This window comes from Accipiter gentilis, chromosome 24, assembly GCF_929443795.1.
Source record: "Accipiter gentilis chromosome 24, bAccGen1.1, whole genome shotgun sequence".
NCBI lineage: Eukaryota > Metazoa > Chordata > Aves > Accipitriformes > Accipitridae > Astur > Astur gentilis.
The window spans coordinates 8,702,849-8,723,451 of record NC_064903.1 but is presented as its reverse complement, the minus strand read 5'-3'; the positions used below and the strand labels follow the sequence as shown (position 1 = coordinate 8,723,451).

The following is a 20,603-nucleotide window of genomic DNA, read 5'->3' as shown; positions in this document are numbered from 1 at the left end:
TAGCAAAAAAAAAGAGGACATTGACCCCAAAGTTTCCTCTCCCTAGTTGCCCTCTTTTGTCCCAATACCACCCCTCCCTCACCTTTCATTTTATACAGATTATAGCCATGAAACACAGCACTTAGCATCCTGCATGCCTTTAGGTGAACCGATGACCACGAATGTTTTGCGGAACTGCGGTGCCCCATCTAGAGAGGCCTTGGCTGGTCTCCCTGTTCTTCCACCTGGCTCTTGGTTCATTTGTCCCATGGTGATGTCTACCCTAGGCTCAGAGGTCAATCTGCAGCATGCTCAGGTACTAATAGTATATTTAAACCTTCTCCATATGGTGACACTTTTGTGGGATTTTGCTGCAACTGTGATGATGGAGAGCGTTGGCTTTTTTAACTGACACTAACACTGCAATCCACAATCTGCCGAGAAGCATGTCCTTGGCCTTAGAGGTCTGAAAGCACATGAAGGACTGGAACAGCACTTGCAGGTGTGCCTCACGAAAACATTTCTTCTTGTCCTCTTTTAGTAAATCAATTTACAGCCAAGAATAATGGCAGAGGTCCAGACAATGTATTAACTCTTTAGTCAATCTCTGTGCTGATGGCTCTGTGGTTTCACATTAGGTCTTTACCTTGAGTGTGTAAGGTTCCTTTGCTTTCCCAGCAGTTACTGTCTTACAGCTTTTTGTACTACCTAATACACTGTATCTTAGAGACATCACCATCAAATTTAAATGTCACCCTACTTAGGAATAGGAGAGGTGATTGAACAAACAAGGTAAGAACTCTAATGAGATACTGTTACACTCTTTATGGTAATGACTTCTACACACAGCAGAACATAGTAGCACCTTTTCATCTGGAACATCAAACCCAAATGGTTTCCTTTCTGCTACACATAACTTGTCGGTAGTGGTATTCCCAATTCCAGGTACAGTACCAAGAAAAGCAACCGTGATAGGGTAATTCTCCCTTGATTTGTAGCTCCCATTGCAATGTTTTCACTCCCAATGCAGTTGGAAATTAAAATGCATGGCAACTGTTTAAAGCTTTCAATTTAAACAGCAAAGCCAGGAAGTGGAGAAATACGAGAACATCTGACCTCACTGCTGAGGTACTTATTCTAAGAAATCCACATTTTAACTTCATCACACAATTACCTCTGGTCTAGTCAGGCAACTCGGGGTCAAGTTCATAGGTTGCTTAGACCAAAATACTTCCACTGATTATATTGGTGCTTTACGGGTGACTATTCCAGGGAAGTGCATCATCTGCAAGGCTGATTCATTAGAGACTAAAGAACAATTCATGAATTTTTTTCACAAATGGTAAACTGAAGCTGTAACACAAACATACTGAAGCTCCAAGTAGGCACACAGGAATCCAGCCTGGCTCAGAGACGTCAGCAGGACGTTCACTACTGGCTGACCTGTTGCTGCTGAGGCAGGTGAGAGTACAGATAATTAAATAAAAAGAATTACCTTTCTTGCGCAGAAGAACACTGGCATGTTTCCGTCCGTTTCTGTTTTCCACATGACACGTATAGTTAGCCAGGTCTGCCTCCTCTACAGCATCAAAGATCAATGTCAATTCAACTTCTTTTTCTCCAAGATGTTCTCTGAGGAGTCTGAAAGGAAGGATACAGTCTTTGCTTAACTGAATTAACACGGGTGAAAGATTCCCAAAAGAGCCATGATTTCTCAGCACGAGATACACAGTGTGCCTGGCCTCCTTCGCTCCTGGAGAAGGACTTAGAAGGAGACTTGAGTTGCCTGAAACAGACTTCGCAGAGGCATCTTTCATGACAAACAAAGCCTTCTTCTTCCTCCATGCCTGTAGCAAGGAGCTGAATCAAGTGCAATTGCTATGAGTGCAATTGTTGCATGGGGCTTGTTTACCTCAGTTCCACCAGAATTAAATGCTAAAAAATGTTTCTTTTAAAAGAAGCAATAAATGCTCACTTTCCAGAGAAGTAAATATGCGCTACTAAGCCATTGCTGCGCAAATTATAAGGCAATATTTTAAAGGCTGGATATTGTGATACATTTTAATGCGGTCTGGAAAACCAACGAAAGGAGCTGTGCTACTCTGTGGAATTTTCCTCTGGTTTTGGGGGCTAAATCCTGACTTTAAAAGAGAACAGTGTCAAGAACAAGAGCTCTCTGCTCCTTTGAGAGGACAGAGGAGACATGCAAAATGCCCACAAAGGGAACAGAAAGTTCTAGTAGACTTTCAGGCCAGAGGTACAGTCCTTTCATGTCATTGTTCTAATGTGAGTATTAAAAAGAATGCAAAGTAAATGCAAGTGTTTTCTGATGCTGACATTAAGTCTAAAAATATAATGCCCTATTCTCTCAAAAGGCTTCTTATCAGTTGCTTAAGAAAAAGTTACTGGTCCTTTGAACAAGGAAATGTAACATCAAGTAAAATCTACCAGATTCATTTGATCCTGTTAGCGTACCACTGCATAATGTGTAAGGGCATAAACATAAAATGCGTGATGCCCTTGCAGTTGCCTGTGAACTCACCATTGCACTTAGTACTTCAGTGAGTCTCTTCTCCAAAAAGACAGAGTACAGCATGAAGCAGTAAAGATATAAATAAGATCCACGTTCACCAGAAAAGAAGTATTTTCTCCAGAGACTGAGGGAGCCAACTAGGCACAAAGTAATTGAGAGCACTGTTTGCACTGGATGGAAACTGCTTCTGGAAAGTTTAAAATTTTTCAGTTACAACAACAAATCCCAAACTTCTCTATTGCGAACCAAAGGTGTTTGGGGGTTTCCAATGCACACACACATTTTCTTATGTACATGAGTTCATATAACAAGTATGGAACTCCAAATCTGAAAACAAATCAGAAGTGAAGTATGAGAGCATTCCACTAGACAATCAAAAATGCAAACCTGACTGCTATAACCCACATATTTACAGTAAGATTTCATACAGCATATAGCCTTCAAAGGCTTGTGTGATTTGAAGGAACTCAGAAGACGTACCAGAGCATCCACAACATTTCAGCCTCTTTCACTATGGCTGTGCAACTTGTAAAAAAGCAGGTGGAAAAACATCAGTTTAAGAACTTGCATTTGTGTTGCATTTCGAACTTGGATTGCATCTTTTTCGCAAATTCACTCTCATTTATTGTGTATTTTTGAATTTTTTTTATTCTGGCCCTGAGTCCAAGTGCAGACTCAAATCAATCTAAATCATTGGGTGTCAGAGAAATCAATTCTCATTTACCTATTAATATACAATATGTATATACATCAAAATACTTTAAACTTAGGAAAGTCTGTCTTCTCTGTTGGTAAACAATATGTTCCACAAATTTTGGTCTACAAATCATTTGCAAGGAACAAATAAAATCATTAACAGAGAAGATGTCTGGGACACTAATGTGGTGAGCTCTGTGATTGTTCAGATTGTCTCGTGTTTACTATAATCAGCATATTCTACGCAGAAAAAAATGAAGACAGATTACAATTAAGATAAAATAAACTAATATTCTGAATCTATTTAAAATAAAATAATTGACCCTTAACCTAAATTTAAATAATACATGATCAGCTAAAAAGGAGCTTTCATAAAAAAGAATATGCATTCGGACTGAGAATTTGTTTCTACTTCTTTTCATGCTAATTGCAATCTTTAGGAAGAGAACACTTTAGAATGGGATATATCATGAAAATGCTGACAGATACTTAAGCATTATGCTGGTAGCAAAGTGTAGAAAGCTCTTAGTGGTGTTAAACCTTTCATTCCTCCTTTTTTTTTTTTCCTTTTGACTAGTACTCTGCAGCTAATGATTCATTATTGCCACAGAAATACACAGTTGGTCACCTACATTTTTTTGATATGTGTGCAGCCTTTAATTGATAGCATTTTGTAGCTGGTTCATAGAACACTGAGCACAGTATTTTGGGGTTAGAAAAGGAATACAGTATCAACAAGTAAGACCTTAAAGCTGCAACAGTATTTGCTGCACACCCAGAAGATGAAGCTCTTTCCCTATCTCAGTGGGGGTAAACTTTGCCAGCCACACGGCCAACACATGCCAGCTCCCACAGGTTGAGAAAATAATAGCTCTTTTTTCTGGTTTGATGAACAAACTGTAAGAGTAATTACATCATTTAATACATAGATAAATCAATGGTGCTTGACAACTCACAACAAACAGGATGGAGGGAGAGAGAGAAGAGGTGGGTGAAGTAAAAAAAATACCCAGTGCTTTCTTTTTGTTCAAGCTTGCTTTCTTTTTGTTCAAGCTGAAGCATTTTATTTGATCTGAAACAAAACATTTTGTCTACTTATTATTTTTCAGTTAAGAAAATACGAATTATAAACAAAAGTGTCATTTCAGGATACAAATGTTTTCTTTGAAAAATATCCAATGTTTCTGATTTTTCGTTTTTTTTTTTTCATATTTTTCCAATGCATTTATGCACTAAGCTGAATCTGAAGTTAAAGTACTTTTCCTTTGAAACCATATTTTCCTAAAATTTTCAGGCTTTGTATGATCACAGATGTAAAGGCCATAAGAAAGCTTCACCGAGGTCTCTTTGCAAGACCAAGGCATTAATTCCAAACCTCTACTAACCTGCATGCGAGTTGGACTTAACAAAAATGAAACTTTTATTCTTTATATAGTTGAGGAACTGGACTGTGAACAGGGATAGGAACTCTAGTCTGTAGATGAAAGGACCGATCTGTGTGTACGTAAGTACCTTTCCAAAGAAAAGTAGTTCAACTATTAACATGGCACAGCGATCTTGCCTCTCACTTTCCTGTATCATGTTTCTCATTCCCTGCCCAGAAATTGTCTGCTTGAATAGTATAAGCTTTTCAGGAAAGGGCTGTCATTTCCATACTTCTCTGCAAAGTGCCCAGCACATTAGCCAGGCAGTGATGGTAATTCTGCCCCCCTCCCTCAGCATCCCCTCCTGACACAATGCAACATCCTCATCTTGTCTGAGAGTTTTGCAAGCGTCAGTTGAGTTCTGTGGGTGAAAAGGCACGATGTTAAAATAATCAGCAGGAAGAAATAAGGGTGCCATTCAAAATGTCTCCATTCACTTCTTTTCATGCCTCAAGAATGAGTTAAATTATTTCCACTTAAAAATGGAGAACAGATGAAAAAAAAGAACAAACATGCTCTACAAGTCGAGCATTGTGAGGCACCTGCAAACTGTTCTGCAGTGTTGCCTGAAGAAGAAAAACAAGCAACTCATAGGTGGCTGGAAGAGGAATATTTATGCCTGAAAATACTTCTTTGCCATGGCAGAGATGGTGTTGAAATTTGCTGTGGGCTCCTTTGATAATTAGGTACAACTGACAACTCTGCAAGCAGGCTTAAAGACTCTGATTCCTTCTTTAATAGCCCTGGTTCAATTTATGTGACATTTTTATTACCATTGTGAAAAATCCACCTGGCAAGCAAAGTCTCTTTCTCCTTTTCCCCCTATGCATATCTAACATTTGGGGATCTTAATTCAAGGGAAGGCAAGGAGGCACATTAGAGATGGGGTCATTGCCTCCGAGTCCTGCAAAGCTGCTTAGTTACTTTTTATTATGATGCTCTGTAACAAGGTCTAATAAATAACAAGAAGCCCAGAGCTACACATATATTACTCATGGTGAAGTCTGCTTACCAAAAAACCAGTTCCACAGGTTTGATTTTAACAGAAATGCTCAAGTCAGGTGCATCCTTATTTCATGCTTTCATAACAGCACACTAATTGACTAGCAACTATGCATGCTAGAGGATGCAAACTAGGGATGGATGTTTTGTACTCCCACACTGCATTGATCTGCAAACCTGAACTCTCATCATATTCAACAAATCCAGCAACACAATGGATAGGTACAGTGCAGGGTAAGGACAGCACCAAAAATTCAGAGTGCTACTAAATTTGTGAACTAATTTAAGATAGGGGATGCAGAGTTAAAATGTTAGATATTTGCCAAAGGAACAACCCATGGAGTGTCTTGGTCTCGTTGTAACAATTCCCAATTACTTGTAGTTTCTCATCATTAACAGAAACCTGCTGATAATACCATATAGAAGCAAACTGACGGGAAAAGCATCTAACCAGCAAGTTCACTGTGACTCATAAAATTTGAAACATACATGACATTTTTTGAAATACATCAATAAATATGACTGGGTGGAGGATGTGGGCTGGCTCAGGGCACTGACAGAACAGTTAGTGCTGCTTAGTTTCTGTGAAGCAGCATACCTGTAATGGGACACATAAACAAGAGCTGTTACTGTGAAAAAGTCATTTGCAAAAAGTTACTACTGCAGTTGCCATAGCTACTTCTAAATGAAAAAAGGGATGGACTGTGGCACTGCTGGTAATGACGCAGTAGGTTTTGGTAAATGCTATGTTTTTAAAGCTGGCTGCGATGCACAGGAGATTAGGTACGTGATAAGTAGCTTTGTTGAAGAGAAGATTCACTGAATTGTGACGGGTCTGTAAACTGAGTCAAAGCATTTTAACAGAGTGAGAAAAGGCAGTTGTCACAAAATTAATTTGAAACATGAATGTGTAATGAGATGGCACAATGAAGTACAAATACAGCTTTTTCAAACTCAATTTCACTAACAAATACACATAAAGGAAAAGTTTTGAACTGTGCTAGAGCTGGAGAGCTCTTTAAATACAAACCTCAAATTGTTCTTCTGATGCAGAGGAGGAACATGACCAAAATCACTCTGTTCATATATATACACTGGAGAGGACACAATGTCGTTAAATGCTGATTACTTGCAACGGCAGAAGTTTCCAATAATTGTATTTTGTGGTCAGAAGCCCAAAAGAGGATTGTACACTTAAAGTCATTCTGGCAATATATGATAAATTTCATCTGTATGCAATTAAGGTGCAATGTTAGGTCAGTTATTTTAGTATATCTTAATAACTAGTGGCTAAATGGCTGAACTTCAAATTATTGATCAAGTAATAAAGCAAAGGAATCTCTCTCTCTGCCTGACCTCCAAAATCACTTTTACAAGAAACAAACAACTCAGAAATGAGACCATAAAAATGTGCAGTGGAAGGTGCAAAGACCTTGGCTTTCTTTATAATCTATATTCATTGTGCCTATAGGAACTGGGACCACCTTATCCATAGTATAACCATAGCTTAGTCTTTGCTCAGAGCTATTAACCAGGTAATTATTAAACAAGAAAGACAAGAAGATGTTGTTAGATGGAAATTCCATGAAAGTTCCTGGGGATACACGTATTTGTTTTCATTACAGTTGGTACAGCAAATGATAACCAGCATCTGGAACAAGCCAAGCACAAGTTGGATATTGGACATCCTCACACAGTGACTTCCTTCTCTCCCTTAAGTGTTAAGCATGGAGGAACAAATGATGCTCTTTGAAAGCCCTGGTTAAGGCAGACTGAAAACTATATCACAGGCAGGCAACACATTCAGTAGAAGAGAAAAAGTATGGTGACTTTGACAGGAAACCATTCATCTTCAAGATTAACACTGGTGCTGAAATTAATGTCATCTTGCCAAGGACTGCCACAAGAGGCAGCTGCAGTGGACAGCATCATTTCCATGCAGGGCTAAAATCAACCCCCAGAACACTGAAGAGATGCTTCAGCTACCATCAGGGGAATTTGATAACAGATTTTCAGGCACATAGAGAGTTACTACGTCTTTAGAGTTTATTCACTAGAAAAGAGAGGGAGCAACTCCCACTGTCCCGGTTGCAAGTCATTCATCACTCTTTAGACAGAAAACTATTTCCACTTCTAATTAAAAACCTGTTTAAAAGACCCAACAGGCCTTTGGGACATACCATGTTTTTAACAGTAAATATTCCAAAAAGTACCTGACTTCGCCTTCTCTAATGTGACCTTCTAATTCTTCTATGAATTTTTCCCCTTTCATCCAGTAGATCATGGGGCCTGATTCTCCACTGAATCCAAAGAAAGCTTTGCAGGCCACAGTCAGCGGGTTTCCTGAGAACAAAAAGAAAAGAGAGGGTTAGACACTTTGTCATGGCTGCTAGTGAGACAATGATTGTGAGAAATCTCAACACCTCAGATAAACCTCCCCATTTAAAATTGGAGGGGAAAAAAAAAAGCAAAAGAAGGAATAACTATAAACCATAGGAAAAAGGGTGACGTTGATCTGCATCTACAGGAAATAGCTCTGAAATGAAACTCTGAGGTTACCCATCATTTCATTTTTCTCGGAAAGATACTACACAAACAATGAGAAGGTATGGAAATGGTGTCAACATAAGGTGATGTCAGATTGGTTGTTAAAAAGAAAGAGATGACTTCTTTGTCAGACTCCTGGCATCTCTACCAGGACTGGGGAGTGTGCCCTAAGAGGCAGGTAAATTACTAAACTTGCTTACTGCTGCCTATCTACCCATAAAAAAGACACAGTAATAACTTCTTCCTCACTTAGATAGAAATCAAATGTTAATGAAGTCTTGGTAAGTTGTTCAGAGAGCTTTTAAAGATCCCAAAGTAATACATGATGCCAGCGAGCACCAACAATACTCATGTTACTGTCAACAGGCTTTTGGCAAAGGACCAAACTTCAAAGCATTATTCAAGCAATAAAGTAAAGAACTATCCTTTTTCAGCTCTGCAAAAATACTTCCAAAAGAAAGAAAATAAAACTTGGAAACTAATCAGATTTCTCTTCTCTCCAAGAATTCAGCATTTAGATGGGTTTTTGTTTGGCCACAGCTTTAGCTGTACTATCTAGTCCAGGACTGTGCTTACACTGCCAGGACAGATGGTCGTCTGCCTGCAGAAGACAAAAAAAAAAGAACAAAAAGTCCCCCTAAACAAGCCAGGAAATTCAGGAGAACCATGTCCCTTCCCTTAGTATGCAAATACAGCTGCTGCACCCACTTCTCTTTGCCTATTTTACCCAGCATAGGTGGTCCAGGTTACAAAGCAGCTGTAGAGTCACCAACTCACACAGGAGGACAGACCTCATTTAATGTCAATGGAGACTCCTGCTGAATCTTCCAGGACTTGGATCAAACATGGAAAGTCCGAATAATGCATTTTATTATATTTGGAAGAAATGCTTTATTATACCAGCTGTTCTCAGTGCCAGCAGGAGACTCTCTTGACACTGAAATAGAACAGGCCTACACTTTTCAAAAAGGGCTAGTAATTTGGAGCACATCACCTGGTTGAGCATGGGCTAACGGTTTCACATGATTGACTTACTGTGCCTTAATCAGTTACCTCCTGTCTGCTCAGCGGTGATAACTCGCTGTGTGCATACTCAGAAAGTATCAGAGCTGTGTGTTAAAGCATCTGTGCCTAAACCCCCACAGAGCTGCCCTAAGTCAACTATTGCACTTGTCTATCCATTATTTCAGTGCCCAATTTAAGATATGTCAAAAGAGTCTGATTAGTCAGGAAGTGCAGCACTCCCAGCCACCGAAAATCAGCCGCCTTCAAATTGTTTCCAAGTCAAGATCCAAAATTACAAGTCCTTTTGAAACATTAGGATACAGCAAGAAAATCTTTAAAGACTGCATTTCAGTCTCTGTTTCTCAAATAGCAAAAGACAAAAATGGAAAATGTTTATCCTGAAAATGTTTTACACGATCTTTCATTATCTCCATATTCACTGTGAACTCTGGTACCACAGCTGGCCACTGAACATGTGCTGATGCTGACAGATTATGTACAACCAGCTCAAACGGCCAAAATATAAGAAGGGGTGGATATTCACAGTTACCTGTAAATCCCACAGCATTGACCACCATCATAAGAAAGTTCCAAACTTCATTAACTAACGAAGAGTCAGAAACACTTCTAGGCAGACGTTTAATTCCACTACAAGACAATAGCAGAGCAGTCCCTTTCCTTCTGCTCCTAACTGGTTCACCCAGTCCTGCAAGGAGCTGCGTGCCCTCCACGGGTGGAGGGGAGAACTGGAGCCTCTGGCTATATCCATCTCACGTTTTCCTAACATGCTGAATGCCTGCGTGGTGTGAGGCCTTTTGTGCTGCTTGCCTCAGAGTCAGGATACGCATCTATTTAAATACCACTTAGTGATTCCTAGCATGTGGCTGCTCAGTCCATGTTTGATTTTAATGGAAAAAGACAATCGTAGCAATGTGAAAAAGAAAAGGGCTAGACGCGGCCTATCAGTATTGACAGTCTATGCCCTTTCCTTGGCACACCATGCTGGGCATTAAGTGTTACAGGCAAAATATATTACAGGGTGTGCTTTTCCTCAAACCAGAGATTTTTACTTAAAAAACAAACCCTGAAGAAATGAAAATATTCCAAGGTGAGTCTAAGATTTCTATACATGCAGAGTAAATATCCTGAGGTAATATGTCTGGTCTGAAGAAATAAGAAGTTTCTATACAAATAGGAAAACCTAAAAAAAAGCTGTTGGTACACAGCTTCTGTAATAAACAAACCCAATAGAAAACATCAGTAGCAGTGTGCAGCAGACTGCACACTCTGAACATGCCCAGGCAGATCTATTTCCCAGCTTTGCCACCAGGGAAAACCAGCAGAATAAACTAATACCGTCAACGGCAAACTTCAGAGTGAATTAGTATTTTCAGCTCAAAGTCGGACCGGCCACACCTGAAAAAACCCACGGTCCATCTCATCTGCAAACCCGTCGCTGATCAGAGGGAGGTATAAGCAACTGTTTCCTGTGGAACAACTGATTTTTATCTCAGTAGCAGAATGAAGCACATCGGGGTTGAGCTGATCTGTCATGGGGTGGAAGGCGCTTGGGGCTCGGTGACACCTCAAGGTCCCATCCAAACCCAAACTCTCACATACTGTTCTACTCCTCAAGCTGATTAAGGACCCCTCGCTCTTCTGTGGCTCTCTGAAGCACCTACTGGTTTATAACTCTCATCACTCCTTCGTGACTCTGGAAGCAGGACAAAGTCAGAAAAGGTAACATTGGCTATTCCTTGCAGAAATACGTTACCTCCTTGCATAAGCCTCCATAAGGAAAGAAAGGGAGGTTTCCGCTCTCCTGCTATGTTAAGACAGAGCCAGCCACAACAGGGCACTGCAGGTTTTTAGGGAACTCCAACCAATTCCCCTCCAGAAAAGAACATGGCACGTCTCACTGCATTTTCCCCCAAGTACTAAGATTCTAAAATCGCAGCTGAATTCCCTGGTTCCTAAACGTATCCTTGAATATGGGGAGAAACAGGCACTAAGCATGGAAGGTGCCCTTTGCAGGTCCTAATTTTGGGACTGGCTTTGAGCCATGTGGTATCACACTGAGCCACAGTTCCAGGCAGAAGGAACTAACAGGCAGTTTGTAACTCCAACAACTCATCCTGTGTAAGGCCCGAACTTCTGCATACCATTACTGCTCTTCTGCATAACACCAAGTAGTTCCACTACTGACTTCTTAAGAAAAATTCCCCTTGAATCATTTAATTACATCAAAGTTCCTAGAATGAATGGTATCCTAAAAGTTTTCCATTTGTAAATGTTTTCTGTTTAAATCAGATACACATTTCAGTTGCAATTGTAATAGACATTTCAGTTGCAATTGTAATGAATAATTTGCTAAGAAACAGAGAAAATTATTAGTGAGGTTTCTAATGAATCAACACTTAAGAGAATGTTTTAAGAAACAAAGGAAGAAAGTAGAAAAGCCTGCTTGTAGACATCACTGCGTCTACTGCTTTGCTAGGGTCACCTTGTTACAGTAAAGCCTCAGGTTCCAGCAGAAGTCTCTGCTTTAGCTTTTTTCCCTACTCTGTCAATCAGGCAGGCTTGTTGCAAACTCCTAGGTGATAAGACACAACTGCTGGCAATAGGAATGACTTTTATTGCTAAATCTTACTGTACATTTTCCACCTGACAATTTCCACAATAAATCCACATGAACTCTACCACACGTTTTAGCAATTTTTTTCTGAAAATGAGAATTTCACAGAAATGCAAATATTCAAGCAAAATAGCTGCCTGGTGGCAGTAGGAGTACTGGCTGAGGTTGGAAAAAGGGTCTTCAAAAGAATTTAGCTGGGTACTATTCTGAATGTGCTTACTGCAGGTCCAACATGCTTTGAAAGAGAATGACAAATCCTGCAGCACAGTCTCTCTTGAAAGAGACATGCTCCAAGCATCAAGTAAATGAAGCTTAAAATACCTAAAAGTTGTTCAGTCTTTTAAAAACTTAAATGCCAAGGCTGGATGACTGACCAGCATGGAAGACAAAAGCTGTTTACAGATCATAAGTTCTGGCTTATGCCAAGGCATTTTTTCGGGGATTTTTTTGAAAATGCGGATTAATTATTTGTTCTTTTCCACTTGTTTTGCACAAGTAGGTATACTTTGTGGCTTATTTGTGAGCATCCATTCAATGGTGCAACACAGAGTTCATATTCTCTGGTGCCCACATTCTGCTGGTGCTGCTGTTCCTGCAAATCAGGCTTTCACTCCTGGAGCAAATCATCCCAGAGTAACCGCATCAAACAGCCAAAGTCATCTGTGAATCCTTGGGTGGGTGCTTTTTATTTTTTTTTTCTCCTGTGGCTTGAAACATTAGTGGGTTTTCCAACTCTTCCACATTTTTGTGCCAGATACAACACCACTCTCAACAAGCCTGAACTAAACCAGATGATCCTTCCAAGCTAGTGGTAGAACTGACTGAAAGTGCCAAAGGAAGACCTCCTTTTGTACCAAGCAACATCAAAAGTCAATCCTGCAGACATTGCTAGCTGGATTTACATCTTCAGAACCACCTGAGTGTTAGTACCATTGACTGTAATATCATTGCTTTTATCTCTTTCAGGGCTGGATGCTGTATGCACATAGAAGGGAAGACAAGTGCACTGCTGCCACCAAAAAATCATTCCATTACTCCAAGTCTCTCTTATCAATGCATATGCACCATGTAGCTCCTCTCTGATAACGGTTCCTGTGTCTCTTTCCCTGTAAGACTGACAGAGAGAAGTGTTTGCACATGAGCAGCTTTCCTACCCTTGACACATGCAGATGTTATGCAGGCATTTCACGGGCTTTGTATCTTCAGTTTGCTGAGACAGAGGACAAGAAAGGCAGGTTACTTATCTCATCTCAATAAGTGTATTCTACAGGCTGTCTGCAGAATCGAATCTGACTTTCCAGGCTGTGCGGTTTGCAAGGCAAATCACCATGTCACTGACAAGAACATTATTGTTCTAATGTGCTTTACAAGTGCTAGAAACTGGCCAAAGAGCAGCAGAGTGATTTAAATTCCCCTGGCAAGGCAGGCTGGATTGTATACAGCCGTGAAGTAAAGAACACATTTCCTTTTTCTTCAGAAGGACATCCTGGATAAGAAGATATGGGAGACGGAGCTTATGCCTGCAATTTATCTACAAAACAAATGCCAGGGGCAACACAGACCTTGACTCATGAAAAACAATCTCTGTGTGTGGTAGCTTCTATCTAGTTTGCAGAGAATGTCAATTTTCTCCAAGTCCCTTGCAAGGACATCCTCTTAGCTGTTCTCCTACACCCAGCAATAACAGGCAGAACCCAGAAGCACACTGAGGTGGTGCAGCCCAAGCCAAACCATGGGTTTGGCTCAGCTGGCTGATGCTGAACGTTGGGCTGAGCTGCTGCTGGGGATGCGAGGATGGCCACGGTAGCAAATGGTTCCCACTCGAGGCCACTCTTGCCATCTGAGAGCCAAACCCTGCGGCTGAGCTGCTGAGCCCTAGACCTCTGCCTAGGGCTCATCTGCAACGGGATAACCTCCTAAAGAAGTCAGGAGGCATTTGGCAGAGACAGCTGAGGATAGGCTTGGGTTTTGCTCATGTCACCCAGCACAGCTGATATCTGTTTCCCAGTCCCCTCTCAGCACAGATCAAGAGACTGCAGCATCACTTCACAACATCGGGGTCTTCAGCATCTGTTCCTATCATCTGCTAAGGCAGCGCTGCAATTCTTCACAGATTTATCCACTACTGAATTTAGACAAAGCTACAAAAACCCACAAAAACCTCAGGTACATTATTACCTCCCTCCTTTTTTTTTTTTGCCCTGGCCATTTCCCAGCATTACTTTATCAAAGGTTCCATGTTTTGTTCAGTACAACAAGACTTATAAAGTCAGTGCTAATTACTCTACCTGGGCTTCTTTTTCCTCCTTTTTTACTTGGTTATTCTACAGAATACAAACCTAGCTGTGTGCTAAACAATGTTTATTTAGGTAAAAGTCTCATGGAGTTCAGTGACTAGTTTAAGCATTATTGGATCCAGTGAAAATAAAACATACTCAAAATAAATTATTTTCTCTAACAAAACAAAAAAAAATATTACAGAAAATCCTACAATGTTTCAGAACTCTATTCCAGCAGCCAGTAGATTCATGACTGGATATGATCCTTCCAAACATTTGCATAATTAAAGATCAGCCAGGAATTAATGAAGTGAAAGCATTTTAAATAAAATTAAGAAACCTGCTTTGGGTAATGATAATAATTGCTTTAACAAGATAAATTTATAGTGAAATCAAACCTAACTAGCCTCCAGACATTTCAAATCAGTTTAAGAGCATTTAAAAACTCACACATTATATAAGTATATATATTTTACTAGATTGTTTTATTCTCCAAATTTCTACAAAGAAACAGACTAAAGGAGGTGCTCTTCCCCTAAGTAAGGCCCCATGTTATGAACAGTGTATACTAGCCATTAAAATAATATTCTGGTAGCTGTATCGATACGTAGGAAAAATAAATGGTGGCAGTACGTGACATACATTAAGTTGGCTCTTCACTCACATAAGAACTTTTTGACTAAGGCAAGTCTTTGGCAATAAGAAAGAGCCCAGTAAAAACTTTGACAAGAAAAATGCAAAAGATCTTTAGGTCTTATTTTGTCATCTGTAGTTTATGATCTTAATTCTAACTTTCTTTGTTGCTCTGCTCTTATTTCTTATGCCCTGAGACATCACAAAACACACGACCATGAGATATTTGTGCTTCTCTGTCTCACTGAAGTGAACAAATGGCATATATAAACAGAATAAAAATAACACTAACAGCAAGCAGCAAAACCCCCAACATGAAACAAAGCAACTAAGCCTCTAGACAGTTTGTTGCCAAGAACACAAGTCAGTACATTTGCTGTCATTCCATACAGCGCCAACCATTTCTAATTTAAACAACACAATCATGACCCACTGCAAGTGCTGCTTGTAGGCTTGGCTGTTGACTGTAGCTCTCACAAGAAGAGAAAAACAAAACTGAAATACACACAAGGCTGAAATGTTGCTGATAAAAATTTGTTGGATGTTCCAAAAATGAATCAATCAAGGCAAAAATCTCCTAGAGCAAATTTCTTTCAAAAACACACCCAGAAAAACATCCCAATCCCACCGCTGCCCCCCTGCTAGCAAAGTAACCCTCACCTAAATCCTATAAAATCCTTTATCCCATTTTCAGAATTGCCTTGGGGTCAGAATTTGAAGTCTTAGTCATTGAGAGCTCAGGTGTAACTGAAAGTCAAGGATTTTAGCTTTTCAGTTATTCACCTACAATGAAGACAGATGCTTAGTGGGATTTCCAGATGCAGCTTGACAGCTGCCTTGTGCCAACTTTTAACTTGTGCTCAATGCTGAGGTCCTTCTGAAAATCCCATTTCTGTACATTTTGAGGCACAGAAATATTATTTAAGAGAAATGCCCTGTAGAGACTTAAAAACGTCCCCTTGGTGGTAGGGTTCCAAGGGCTGGGGTAGCCCAACAGTAACAGAGAAGTGACATCCAGACTAAGGCAAACTAAAGAGGGAGGGAGATGGAACAAATCGCCTCGCTATGGCCAGGGCATGGCCCCACGCCGTCACGGCAATCATTTCTCTCTATTCTGATATCACTTTTTAGCATGGCCAAAATAGGTGGCAACACACAGGTGTGTTACTCTGAGACAAGAGCAGGAAGGGAAAAATTATTCGGAGGGACACTTGCTTCCTTAGATCACTGTCCCACGGTAAAAAGGGGAAACAGCCAACTGTTTGAGCTACAAAGAGATGGACCATGAAGAGATGCTTCTGCCTCCCGTCCAGCAGTCTGCTGGCTCCAGGGGAAGGTAGGGTCCTATCCCACACATTACTGCGCCTTGCCAGCTTCAGGACTTTCCAACTCTCCAACTTGCCCCTGCATAAAATTTTCTATGGGCATTCATGTCTTACATTTCAGTTTCCTGAGCAAGTACATCCTGATCTTTTCTCTCAGGGGAGAGAGGATGAAATCCAGCAACTTTCTCTAGAGGCTTTTTTGGCTTCATGTGAAGAAAGTGAATGGAAGGACCAACCTAACCAAGAGCTGCAACCACCAATGAGGCCAAATTCTGAACCTTACTCACATGAGTATGTAATGGGTATCCAGTCCTGTGTCTTAGCGAGTTCCCATTTAGCAGGCAGAGGGTACGTTCAAGGTTGCTAAGGAAACCAGCTGCAGGCTGCAAGTATGAAGAAATTATGCTAAATCTCTTCCAAGTTCTGTGTTGATTTTTAAACAAATGATAGAACTTCTTAAGACAATGACTATAGAATGGATAATTCTTCACTTAGAAAGGACAAAGCAAATATGAACTTAGGCTTCATGCAATGGATGTCCTGCCCTATAAACAAGGTAAGATTCTTTGAAATAAATGTAAAATTGAATTTAAGTAGTCAACTGGTGTATTTTCATACTCAGTTTGTGACTGTTCACTCGACTCCTGCTTAGATTTTGGCTAACCCAGCTCATGCTAAGGCCTCATGTATGCTGGGAGCAGCGTCATTAGGTCAAAGCAAGAACACCACGTAGGCAGGACAGGTGGCCAGACAGAGCTAAAGGGCCATTATGCACCATTATCACCTGCAAGTTGCTGTGTCCAGCAGGCAGTATCTCTTGTCTGGCAGTTTCTTCAGAATCCACTAACTTACGGAAATTGTATAGGCCAAACCTCTAAGCTGGAGGGTATAAAACATCAGTTTACCCAAAAAGCTTTTGAAGCTGATCCAACAGCAGCTGAACTGCTGAGGCTTTCACGCTTCCCAGTGTGATACAGGGGACACCTGCAACTTGGAGAAGGAGGAAGGATGAGCACTCTCACTGTTGGCTAGGTAACTAATTAGTTTCTTTTGCTCATAGATGCATGATATTAAAAGTTATGGGTTATAAGTGCTAAAACCTTATAACTTGAATGGTGGATAAGTGAATTCACGTGACGGACTAGTCTGGGCAAAAGGGGATTGAGCCTGTTTGTCATGTTTGTTTATTATATTTCTTAATTAGCTCATGAAATAAAGTTCAAATCGGAAAGTACGTTGTCCTGTAAATTTGAAAGATCCAAATGGACTGTGACATCAGTTTTGTACAAAGTTGTTAATGAAAAACCTAATTCTCCCTGAACAGCTTGCTAATATCTCCACAGTCCCCTGCAGCAGGCATGTAGGTCTAGAAATGTCAGTGTGGTTAACAAGGTCCAGAATATCACCCTGATGCATGTATTTTGATGTTAGCTGAGTCCTTTCCTCTATCTGCTGCCATGTTCCTGACACAGTGCAGGAGAATGGGATGGGAGGGCTGAGGAAAGGGGCCAGACACAAGAGGCAGTAACTGCTGCAATCTTCTTATTTCTCCAGCTTTCCTAGGCTTCCTAAAATAAAACAAATGCAGTGCTTGGTCCTGGTCAGGAGGATGAAGAGACAGATGTCAGTCATCTCTGATAATGAATGTAAGCACAACTGCCACCTCACTTGGCCTCAGTTATGCAGGTGGCCCCTCATCCACAGGGGACAGGACTTACCACGGCTCGTGATAAGGTGACGCAAGTTCCCACTTCTCCTGCACAAAGGGACCAACAGGGACACAGCTACCAAGATCAGCTTGTACTCAGATGAGAATCCAACTGACTGATATGCTTAAAACTCAGCAAATGCTCAAACATTTTGCTGAATAGGGAGAGGGTTCCCTGCTAATTAAATTTAAGCATGTATTTAAGTGCTATGCTGAGTAAGGGCAACAGTGAGTTTTATGAACTATATCTATGAAAAAGATTCAAAAAGAAAAACAACAGCCACAGAGTAACATTTTCTCCAAACTAACTCCAGTAAATAATTCCCATTTATTATTTACTTACATTTAGAGATAACACTCAGGGAGAGTAGGAAAGCAAAACATAGTTCAGTAAATACAACCTGTATTTTGCTTATTGAGTGAATCAATATTGTTCATCAGTTGTCCAACAAAGAATTTACAGGGAAGTTTAATCTCTTCTAATTTGTCACAATGAAAAGAAACATTTTTATTTGCCCTTCTTATTCTTAAAAAAAGAGTCATGATAAAAAAAGCTAGTAACATTAAGGTGGATAATATTTAAAATAAAGTCAATCACACAGAAAACTCTCACTGGTTTACATCTCCTCCTCCCCCCTCCCCCCCCCCGCCTCAAGCCTTGGGTTAAGAATATTTTAGCCAAGACACAAGACCTAAACCAGGGATTTGTATCTTGAGAGCAAGAATTTAGCAAGGACTTAAAGATGTAAGGGTCATAAGAAATTTTATAAATTCAGACAACTTCTCAGAGTTAAAACTACTCCTTCCTAAAGAGATACAGTGGCATCCCCTTGTGCTCAGTAATTTGAGCCATAATCTATCAGTTCAGTGCCATGTTGAAGATGACCTTGGTTTTTATCTCTGACAGATGTGATTTACCGAAGTCAATAGACTAATTGCCCTAAACCTATTAGCAGTGAAGACTCAGATTTACCCTAAGCCTCTTGCCTTGCCTTTGTTGACAGCATTCACATTAACCACACATTAAAGGTAATTTTAGTTGCACAGGAGTCTAATAATCTCAATTTTCCCTAGGTGAGTGCCAAACCATGAAGCCTGTAACTCAAACCTCCTAAATTCTGCCCCGTCACTTTTTCTTCCCTGGATCTTTATACACAGTGAAGGCAGAGTCTGTGGTTTCACCTTCCCCAAATCCACTTAATTCACCCTTATTCTCAACACTGCTGATTGACGATGATTGAAACCACTCCAAAAATCAAAAACCACTTTGCTGGCCCAAGCAGAAACTCCTGCTAAGGGGAACTACCCTGTTCAAATTCACGGTGATGACATGTCATGTGCTTGCAGAAAAGAGTGGGAATTTCAAGACTTAGCAGGGAAATCATCACAAAACTCTGCTAGGTAAACGGGGAAGGAAAGACATCTTTGCAAGGACTAACATTGGCCTTCTCCAGATCACAGCAGAGCACACTTGAAGGAGCGTAATATTGCCTTTGGCTCACAGCATTAGAGGAGCAGGGGTCAGCTTTTGTGGACTCCCATTCCAGGTTTGAAAGGGGGCAATTGTCACGACAGTAAGCTCTCTGGATGGCACCAGCTTTACCCTACTTGCCACCAGCATGGGACACAGCAAAGCCCACATCTCATGTGCCTGTGGGAGCACATTGGGAAAGAGGGAAGCACTGATTCACCCTAAGGTGATCCCATTGCCTTGGGGATTTCCCAGGTGCCCACATCACTTGGCTGTGGATTCCCCACAGCTGAGGCAAATGGCACAAACAGGTTGTACTGTAAGAGGAAAGCGGGCTCAGAGCAAGAGATCCTCAGACCTCAGTGTGATATGGAAAGCAAATGCAAGGATAAGAAACCAGATCTACCTTAAAATGAAAGGAAAGAATGAACATTTCTGCTGGACACAGGTTGGTAATCAGTCAGCCACTCTCTTGGCAAGGAACTGAGCCTTGAAGTTCATTTGTGGATTAAAACATTGTGCCCCCAAAATCTGGGCACAGACTCCATATAACTGGAGAGGACCCTTTTTGAAAGAATAAAAAATGCAAACCGTAATAATAAATAAATAAAAGACCTTCACCTCCCCGCCTTCTCCCCTTTGGGGAGAGGGATGTAATGTCTTCTCAAGACTTACAAGAAGATGTTATGAATTTGAATCTGAAATATATTGAGAAGAGGGAAGCTATACTGCCCTGCTGTCGAGAACTCAGCATGAATTCCTTACATTTGGGAGAGCGAAGTTATGAGTCAATTCAGAGCAACCTCCTGAGAATTTACTGTGAACCTATGTGGTTGATCTTAAAAAACCAATTTGCTATTCCAAAATGAAGAGGAATCAGGAAATAGGAGCCCTTCCCCTACCATGTGGGCAGGGCTGTCAGTCCTGTTACACACAGCAGGCAAAGCATGAGTGAGCTACTGTCTGACTAAGGTAAGAGCTCAAGCCTGCCCTTTATTCCAGCATGCTGTGAGCAGCTGTGCAAGTGCACTCAGCACACAAAGCTGGATCCCACAGAAAGCAACTTTGATTTCACACAGTCCTGGAGCCTCAGAATAACCCCCCTCGTGTTTTGCCCACAGTGGTGTTTGGATATAAGGCAGTATCTTAGGAGCTCGGAGCAGGATCTTAAAAAAACCCTCCTGAGAGAAAAGCTTTGCTCTTCTTTATTGCTTATCTCTTTTCTTAGCTGTGCTAGTGCCGAGAAGGAAATTAAGCTGCTCCCTGCAAGATCTAATGTGAAACCACGGCCACTTCAGTGTCAAGATTGTTATTTGTGCCAGAAACCTTCATGTGGCCTTCACCTCTGAATTAACCGGAGAAGGTT

General features: G+C 40.8%; 1 protein-coding gene across 2 annotated transcripts in view; it reads right to left on the bottom strand.

Moving 5' to 3' along the window:
* IL1RAPL2 (interleukin 1 receptor accessory protein like 2) overlaps nt 1-20,603 on the bottom strand; it is a 487,221-nt gene that overhangs the window by 19,935 nt on the left and 446,683 nt on the right. For both annotated transcript variants that reach the window (XM_049827421.1, XM_049827420.1), the window contains exons 7-8: nt 7,848-7,977; nt 1,475-1,620 (exon numbers count right to left, since the gene is read on the bottom strand). In XM_049827421.1, coding sequence (XP_049683378.1) covers nt 1,475-1,620; nt 7,848-7,977 — 276 coding nt within the window. The remainder of the gene's footprint in view (nt 1-1,474; nt 1,621-7,847; nt 7,978-20,603) is intronic.